This window comes from Oncorhynchus mykiss, chromosome 2 (assembly GCF_057628025.1).
Source record: "Oncorhynchus mykiss isolate SJ-2025 chromosome 2, ASM5762802v1, whole genome shotgun sequence".
Taxonomy (NCBI): domain Eukaryota; kingdom Metazoa; phylum Chordata; class Actinopteri; order Salmoniformes; family Salmonidae; genus Oncorhynchus; species Oncorhynchus mykiss.
Window position 1 is genome coordinate 22,499,948 of NC_143023.1, and position 10,053 is coordinate 22,510,000.

The following is a 10,053-nucleotide window of genomic DNA, read 5'->3' on the forward strand; positions in this document are numbered from 1 at the left end:
CAGACTCACATAAAACATCTCCAATCCAAAGTTAAATCTAGAATTGGCTTCCTATTTCGCAACAAAACATCCTTCACCCATGCTGCCAAACATACCCTCGTAAAACTGACCATCTTACCGATCCTCGGTGATGTCATTTACAAAATAGCCTCCAACACCCTACTCAACTAATTGGATGCAGTCTATCACAGTGCCATCCGTTTTGTCACCAAAGCCCCACATACTACCCACCACTGCGACCTGTATGCTCTCGTTGGCTAGCCTTCGCTTCATACTCGTCGCCAAACCCACTGGCTCCAGGTCATCTACAAGACCCTGCTAGGTAAAGTCCCCCCTTATCTCTGCTCGCTGGTCACCATAACAGCACCCACCCGTAGCATGCGTTCCAGCAGGTATATCTCACTTGTCACCCCCAAACCCAATTCCTCTTTGGCCGCCTCTCCTTCCAGTTCTCTGCTGCCATTGACTGGAACGAACTACAAAAATCTCAAACTGGAAACACTTATCTCCCTCACTAGCTTTAAGCACCAGCTGTCAGAGTAGCTCACAGATCACTGCACCTGTACATAGCCCATCTATAAATAGCCCAAACAACTTCCTCTTCCCCTACTGTATTTATTTATTTTTCTCCTTTGCACCCCAGTATTTCTACTTTTCACACTCATCTACTGTCAAATCTACCATTCCAGTGTTTTAATTGCTATATTGTATTTACTTCGCCACCATGGCCTATAAAGGTGAAAAAAAATCATTGGTGAACCAGTCATCTGTAAGCAGCTTTTCATGAGCTCAGACTGCCTGGGTAAATGACCACCCACTGGGCATACTGGTTGAATCAATGTTGTTTCAATTAAATTAAGTTGAACCAACATTGAATAGACGTTGAATTGATGGCAGTGCCCAGTGAGCTTTAACCAGCTGCTCTGGAGATGTAAAGGATTCCTGGGATCTCATCACCTGCTGGTTATTTCAAGACCAAGTACTCATCTGTTTCTGTGTTCTGTTTGTTGACATGCTCTTGTGTTTCTTTAGGTCTTGAATGACTGGGAGACACTCCCCTGCCATGAACATTGTTCTAATATCTGACGCCTCACCAGCTATAGTATGTTGACAAGGGCCAAAGGGGCCCCTAGTGCTGAGGCCTGGGGTTCCACAGGATCCACAGGGACCATACAGGAGGGTCCACAGGGCCGGCAGACATCCATCACCAATCAGCCCAAAGCTACCATGACGGTCCAGACCAGAGCTCCAGAGGAGACCGTTCACTATCAGACTCACCTCATCAACGTGAAGGAATCAAATGTTTACATGGGTGTTTATTGAATAATGTTCTTATAACTAGATTTTTAAAAATCGTTTCTTATGTTTTTTCTCAATGAACAGCACTGGAAAACTAATACCAATGGTTAGATTTGTTTGCTCAAAAAGGAAAACAGAAGAGATAACAGGGATTTAAAAAAACAAACATTTTCTATACTGACTGTATTGCAGTTTTCCAGATGAAAAAGGCATCTCCTGAGAAGGTGTGGAAAGTTTTAAAATGTAAGTTCAGCAGAGCAGCATGAGGCACAAAAAGGGAAACTTAATGTGAGCAAGAAAAAAAAGGGCCAGGTCTAAGGAATGTGGTTTATTCATGTAAACCAGAGGTTCTTCTAGCTTTTCCCAGAAGCTAGAGTTCCTCTCAGGACAAACTTTGCTCTCTCGCTCTCTGTGTGTGTAAAGGGCTGTGTACATTGTCAAAGCAAGTGAAATAGATAATAAACAAAAGTTAAATAATCAATCAAAAATGAACAGTAAACATTACACTCACAAGTTTCAAAGGAATATACACATTTGAAATGTCTTATGGCTATGTACAGTGTTAGAACGATGTGCAAAATAGTTAAAGTAGAAAAGGGAAAATAAATAAACAAATATGGGTTGTATTTACAGTGGTGTTTGTTCTTGTTCTCCCCTTTCTCGTGGCAACAGGTCACAAATCTTGCTGCTGTGATGGCACACTGTGGTATTTCACGCAATAGATATGGGAGTTTATCAAAATTGGATTTGTTTTTGAATTCTTTGTTGGTCTGTGTACTCTGAGGGACATATGTCTCTCTAAAGTTGTCATACATTAGGCAGGAGGTTAGGAAGTGCATCTCAGTTTCCACCTCATTTTGTGGGCAGTTTTCTCTTGAGAGCCAAGTCTCTCAATAGCAAGGCTATGCTCACTGAGTCTGTACATAGTCAACGCTTTCCTTTAGTTTGGGTCAGTCACAGTGGTCAGGTATTCTGCCACTGTGTACTCTCTGTTTAGGACCTAATAGCATTTTAGTTTGCTCAGTTACTTTCTTAATTCTTATCAATGTATCAATATTCTTATCAATGTATCATATTTGTTTCTCATGATTTGGTTGGGTCTAATTGTGCTGCTGTCCTGGGGCTCTGTGGGGTCTGTTTGTGTTTGTGAACAGAGCCCCAGGACCAGCTTGCTTAGGGGACTTTTCTCTAGGTTAACCTCTCTGTAGGTGATGGCTTTGGTATGGAAGGTTTGGGAATCGCTTCCTTTTAGGTGGTTGTATAATTGAACACTTCCTTTTTGGATTTTGATAATTAGCAGGTATCGGCCTATTTCTGCTCTGCATGCATTATTTGGTGATTTACATTGTACACAGATAATGTTTTTGCAGAATTCTGTTTGCAGTGTCAATTTGGTCAAACATTTGGCATTGTTTATTTTTTATTATCAATCAAATTCAATACAATGTATTTATAAATCCCTTCTTACATCAGCTGATGTCACAAAGTGCTGTACAGAAACCCAGCCTAAAACCCCAAACAGCAAGCAATGCAGGTGTAGAAAAACTGTGGCTAGGAAAAACTCCCTAGAATGTCCAGAACCTAGGAAGAAACCTAGAGAAGAACCAGGCTATGAGGAGTGGCCGGTCCTCTTCTGGCTGTGCCAGGTGGAGATTATAACAGAACATGGCCAAGATGTTCAAATGTTCATAAATGACCAGCAGGGTCAAATAATGATAATCACAGTGGTTGTCGAGGGTGCAACAGCAGCACCTCAGGAGTAAATGTCAATTGACTTTTCATAGCCAATTATTCAGAGTATCTTTACTGCTTCTGCTGTCTCTAGAGAGTTGAAAACAGCACGTCCGGTGAACAGGTCAGGGTTCCATAGCCGCAGGCAGAACAGTTGAAACTGGAGCAGCAGCACAGCCAGGTGGACTGGGGACAGCAAGGAGTCATCAGGTCAGGTAGTCCTTAGGCATGGTCCTAGGGCTCAGTTCCTCCGAGAGAGAGAATTAAAGAGAGCATACTTAAATTCACACAGGACACCGGATAAGACAGAAGAAATACTCCAGATATAACAAACTGACCCTAGCCCCCCGACACAAACTATTGCTGCATAAATACTGGAGGCTGAGACAGAAGGGGTCTGAAGACACTGTGGCCCCGTCCGACGATACCCCCGGACAGGACCAAACAGGCAGGATATAACCCCACCCACTTTGCCAAAGCACAGCCCCCACACCACTAGAGGGATATCTTCAACCACCAACCGACTACCCTGAGACAAGGCCGAGTATAGCCCACAAAGATCTCCGCCACGGCACAACCCAAGGGGGGACGCCAACCCGGACAGGAAGATCCTGTCAGTGACTCAACCCACTCAAGTGACGCACCCCTCCTGAGTCACTGGCTTACTGGTGATCTTCCAGTAAGCCAGTGACTCAGCCCCTGTAATAGGGTTAGAGGCAGAGAATCTCAGTGGAGAAGGGAACCGGCCAGGCAGAGACAGCAAGGACGATTCGTTGCTCCAGTGCCTTTCCATTCACCTTCACACTCCTGGGCCAGACTACACTCAATCATAGGACCTACTGAAGAGATGAGTCTTCAATAAAGACTTAAAAGTTGAGACCGAGTCTGCGTCTCTCACATGGGTAGGCAGACCATTCCATAAAAATTGAGCTCTATAGGAGAAAGCCCTGACTCCAGCTGTTTGCTTACAAATTCTAGGTACAGTTAGGAGGCCTGGTAAAATATATAGTGAAAACAATAATGGTCCTAAAACAGAGCCTTGAGGAACACCAAAATGTACAGTTGATTTGTCAGAGGACAAACCATCCACCGAGACAAACTAATATCTTTCCGACAGATAAGATAAAAACCAGGCCAGAACTTGTCCGAGGTTGTCTGCTTGAAATTTTTTGATTTTAAAGAGCTCTCTCTTTCTCTCTATCTCCCTTCCAGACTCCCCACGCAGCATCAACCCCCTCCCCTTTCCTGACATCATGCCCAGTGGCTCCTCCCAGCCTGAGCTCCCTCATGCGTCGACACAAGCACCACAGACATCCCCCACAGCCCATACCAAGGGGGGGGGGCATGGCTACTTCCGGGGCCAGTGGATCTCCATCCAGGGCTCCAGGTAGGCAGATCTAGCCCTGTTCTGCTCCTAGGTCAATGGTGTTCCCCGACACGCCCCCAGTGTGCCCATCATGGCCAAGCCAACCTCTTACGGGGTCTCACCCCTGTCCCCATCGCAACCCTCAAGCAGTCCCTGCCTCACCTGTGAGAAGGACAGCATGGCCAAGGAAAGGAAGTGCTGGGTCAACCTGTGTCACATTGCCGAGAGGGGGCCATTTATTGTCTGGCATCTTCACTTCCTTTGTGGACTTGCAGTTCTGCTGGTTCATTTTTATTTTCATGATGTGCTACACCACCACCTGGTTCTGGTTTGCTGGTCTCTACATCCTGAATGTGTTTCTTTGTGGGGACCTGGAGCCTCCTTCTAATAGCAGCCAGGACCAGACCCTGGGGCAGCAGCCCTGCTACCTGGGAGTAGATGACTTCATCTCAGCCCTGCTCTTCTCTGTGGAGACACAGCGCACCATCGGCTACAGCTCGCTCGCCGTCATCCCGGCCAGCCGCGAGGGCGTGTTGCTGGTCATGATGCAGTGCATCGTGGGCTCCATGATCAACACTCTCATGGTGGGCTGCATGTTCGTCAAGATCTCCCTTCCAAGAAGAGGGCAGATACACTGCTCTTCAGCTGCACTTGCGTCATCGCCAACCGTGACGACCAGCTGTGTCTGATGTTCCGACTGAGGGACCTGAGTGAGAGCCACATTCTCCAGCCCCTTCTGGGAATTGGGCCCTGAACAGCTGAGGAAGCATGAGTTTGAGATCATCGCCCTCCTGGAGGGCATCATGGAGGCCACTTGTGGGTTAAACACTCTCCATCAGTTTTCCGTTATGGAAGGAGGGAGGGAGGATGGAGTTACCCATGGACAGTGTGGTTAAGAGCCAAGTGTTCATGTTTACATGTTCTATTCTGGATGGGGGACTCCCACAACCAGGGCTGTGGCACTGACTCAGAGCTAGAATAACACATTGTGTAGAGTAGGGACATAAATGTTTAGTCTAAAATCAGAGCCAGATTTGGATATACAGTTTAGAGTAAAACTACGTGTTGTAATTTTGGCCGAGAATCAGATAAATATTTAGAAACGCGAAGGATGATGAGTAGCTGTTTTGTTTTCTGTTGAGTGAATACATTGGTTACACAAGACTGTAGAAGGGCTGTGCCATGTAATTACTGTTGCACAAGATCACAGTTATCTAAACCATGTTAATTACAATCATGTGTTGTAGTTTTCTAGCACACTGACAGACAGGCATTAACCTCTAAAAGTCTAAAAATATGGAATTGTTTTTTATTTTGAATTTTGGACCCCTTTCAGTGTCCAACAAATATATATAAGAAATGTATTTGATAAAATATAGAATTTTTCCTTTACTACTATATCCCATAGAAACACATGGAATAACACAATCATAAATGGCAAAAAAGACCAGTATATTGTATATATTTTACTCATATTTAACCCCTTACTTTTGTTGGCACAAAACTACCTCCATACTTCCACTCATTTGTATGGGTTACCTTCAGACAATTCCCTTGACACGTGTGTTGGCCAACGAGCAAAACGTGTTCATGAGACTCTCCCCTTTCCATAGAGTGGTCACTGGTCATATTAGTTTGTGGGCCAAACCATTCCGATGCAACAGATGTGAGAAGACCGATGTCTAATGGTCAGACAAACACCACTGTAGCTTGGCCACCTTCCATCACAGATGCCTAAGGCAACATAGGCCCGATGCGGTTGTTTGGGACGCAGCCCATACAAAAAAATTAATCTCTAGTTTAAACTGACAGATTTGGATGGGGATTTTGTTTTCAATTATGTTACTTAGACTCTAAATGACCAGGGGTTACAAAGAGAACGGTTATTATGAACAACCATAAGTAACAGATGCAAGTTTTGGCTCATAGTGACCTCTTGTGGCAGAATATGGTAATTCGAAAAATGTCGTTCAAATGATGTATAACTTTATTAAGTGCCATGGCTGGCTATGCAGCAGAAAGTATTCAGTAGCTTATTTGCAAACATTTCCAGATGCAGTGTCTGGACCGACTTTATTCCTCTCCTCTCCCAGGTATGATGTGCCAAGCGAATATCTCCTACATAGATACAGAGACGTTTGTTTATCTACTTCACTTGCTTTGGCAATGTTAACATATGTTCCCCATGCCAATAAAGCCCTTAAATTGAATTGATAGAGTAGGGGGCTTGATGTGAGCCATGCATGACCCTGGAGAAGGGATCCTTCCGGGTGGACCTGCGTCGGTTCCACCCCACCCCACTGCAGCGCTCGCGAGACCTAGCAGCTTAACGTCCTGGTGGAGGGTTTTACTCCACTCACCCTCCAAGGCCGGGAGAGGGAGAGGGATATATATCAGGTGCTCTCAGGCTTCCACATGGACTGATTATAATCAACTAAGCTATTTTAATTTAAGATAATAAGCAACTGTAATTTTAAATGTAGAACATTCATTTATTTGTTCATTCCTATTTATTTAAGACTGACTGTTTAAAGTGCTGCCTTAGCGAATGCTGCTTTTCAGATATCTTTTCAGATAGTTCAGATAAATTATGAGGATTGCTTAGACCAGATGAATAAGATGTTAGATATGGTTGTTTTATGTTTAAAAAAAAAGTACAGTAAGTAAAATGGTAGAACACTGACTGACACAACCTGTCAAAATAAATATGTATTTAAAACATTTATTCTCTGAAGAGATACTAATTGCAAATACACACTGCATGCCAGCTGCTGTGTAATTTATGCCAAAATGTATTCACACTCAAGTTTAGAGCAAATCAATGGTCTCATATCATAAAGGTTTGACAGGCTATTGTTTCTTTGTGGTTGGGTGTGACTGTGTGAGGATCTACATTCAGTACCAAAACAGGCCATCTGCTAAACTAGTACATTGATTATAACAATACTATCATTAAAATAGCAACAGGCTAAAGCACATATACAACACCTATAAAAAGTCTACACCCCCTTGGTTTCTTCACATTTTATGGTGTTACAAAGTGGGATTAAAATGGATTTAATTGTATTTTTTAGGTCAACGGCTTCCACAAAATATTCTAATATCAAAGTGGAAGATTTTTGTATTTTTTGTATTAATAAAAAATTAAACACTAATATACCTTGATTAGATAATTATAAGACTTTGCATGTTTTGGATTATTTGTATTCTGTATATTTATATTCTTCTTTTCACTCTGTCTTTTAGGTCATTATTGTGGAGTCACTACAATGTTGTTGATCCATCCTCAGTTTTCTTCCATCACAGCCATTGAACTCTGTAGTTGTTTTAAAATCCCCAATGGCATCATAATAACAACCCTAAGCAGTTTCCTTAATGTCCTGCAGCTCAGATCAGAAGGATGACTGCATCTTTGATGTGTCTGGGTGGTTTAATACATGATCCACAGCATAATTATTAATTTGACCATACTTAAATATATATTCAATGTCTGATTTGTTACTATTACCCAGCTACCAATCACTGCCCTTCTTTATGAGGCTTACAAAAAGCTCCCTGGTCTTTGTAGTTGAATCTGAGTTTGAAATTCAATACTTGGCTGAGGGACCTTACATATGTTCTATGTATGGAGAACAGAGGAAGGGGTAGTCATTAAAAAATCATGTCAATCCCTGTTATTTCACACAGAGGGAGTCCATATAACTTATGTGATTTGTTAAGACACAATTTTACTTCATTTAGGCTTTGCTAAACAAAGGGTGTGAGTACTTCTGCAGCTACTATATTTTAATAATTTAATTGTTATTAATTTGTAAAAACGTGTAGAATTTTCTTTTCACTTTGACATTAGGGACTATTTTGTGTAGCTGAATGATTAAAAAAAAATATATATATTTCTATCCCACTTTGAAACGCAAAAGAACGTGGGGAAAAAATCCTGGAGGTGCAGACTCTAAAGGCACTGTAAATATGAATCAAACAACATCTAAATGTACTAAACACACATGACTAAATGAAAATCAAAAATTTGTGCACAAAACGATTGCCCCAAGTCTTCTTGAGAGAGATAACGGCCAAACATAGATGGACACATTCATATGAAACAAGGACACATTTTTTGCTGCCTCTAAATAGTCTTGATGTTTCCTTTCCTTGTCTCTTGTAAGTGACTGACTTCAGCTGCAGCCACGATAGAATGGTAATAATACTGTGCTTGATAATGATAATGCTGCTGGTGCTAGACATGTTTTACATTCTTTTCTGAGACCCAGTGTCCTTCTAGTGGTGGAACTATGCATTGACGTACTCCATGCACTTTTGGAGTACATGGATAAATGCTACGGTAACTGGTGTCTTGTTACCATGTATGTACATTACATTCTATGAGTTAGTTTCCCTGAGATGTAGTTGTTTGGTAGTAAAATTATTCTCTATTGACATTACATTTGCCTTCAAGCTAGTTCAGGTATGGCATGTGTACAGGTAGGTGCTGCTGATGGTCCAGTCTGGGGGAAAGTCCTGCAGCGGGTGGTTCTTCAGGTGTTTCTGCATGGCAGCCAGGCTGCTACAGAACTCCAGGCAGACAGTACACTGGTAGGGTGTGGCCCCGCCGTGGGTCCGCAGGTGCTTGATCATGGCTGAGTAGTCCCTTGACCGCTGGCCACACAGACGGCACTCAAAAGGCTTCTCTCCTGGGGTTGACATTGAGAGTGAGCAGGCAAGCACATACACAATAACTGACACATTGAAACACACACCTACACCTACACCCACACCCCCAATCTTACACACACACACACACACACACACACACACACACATACACACACACACACACACACACACACACACACACACACACACACACACACACACACACACACACACACACACACACACACACACACACACACACACACAGGGGGATATAATACCTGTGTGTACCCGGTGGTGTGTATCCAGTTGGTGTTTGAGGCTGAACCTCTTGGAGCAGCGATTACACTGGTAGGGCTTCTCTCCTCCCTGATCTCGTCGGTGGGACGGCAGTGACCGCTCCACCCTGAAGCCACGATCACAGTACTTACACCCCAGAGAAGTCTCACCTGGGCCTGGGGAGGAGAGAGCAACAAGATGGGGTGGGGGTGGAATTGTAATCATTCCATGTCATGTAAATTCCTTCTTTCATTTAGTATCTTGTGATGAGTAACTTATAATTAGTTATAGTTAACTTTACATGAATATACATTATGTGTATACAGACAGAACCGTCCACTGAACATCAGTATTAATAAACCTAGCTTAGCTCCATTTCTATTCTGTAATGCGTTTCTTCCCCTGACGTTCCCCCTGTGCTCCCCATTGCAGCCTGTATAATTGAGCATATGGGTTAATTGCTTTCTCAAACGTCTATATTTATCAGCACAATCATTGGTGACCATTACCCGGTTAAACAATAGTGTCAGGCCAGAGTGATGACCTACTAATAGCATGAAAGGGTGATGTGAGCTCAGCCACATTGCATGCATATGGATTCTCTGTAGGACAGGGGTCACACTCATGACTGTAAAGGCTCACTGTTGTCATAGCAGCAACCTTCTTCACTCAATATGTTTTGTTGTCTTCATTTGTGAAGATAAATTCAAAGATTACTTTAAAAA

General features: G+C 43.0%; 1 protein-coding gene across 2 annotated transcripts in view; it reads right to left on the reverse strand.

Annotated features, from left to right (window-relative positions):
- Positions 1-7,105: 7,105 nt before the first annotated feature.
- The window catches only part of LOC110538238 (uncharacterized), an 11,804-nt gene continuing 8,856 nt past the window's right edge, over positions 7,106-10,053 (reverse strand). For both annotated transcript variants that reach the window (XM_036942736.2, XM_036942732.2), the window contains exons 4-5: positions 9,331-9,504; positions 7,106-9,087 (exon numbers count right to left, since the gene is read on the reverse strand). In XM_036942736.2, coding sequence (XP_036798631.1) covers positions 8,858-9,087; positions 9,331-9,504 — 404 coding nt within the window. In that variant the 3' untranslated portion in view covers positions 7,106-8,857. The remainder of the gene's footprint in view (positions 9,088-9,330; positions 9,505-10,053) is intronic.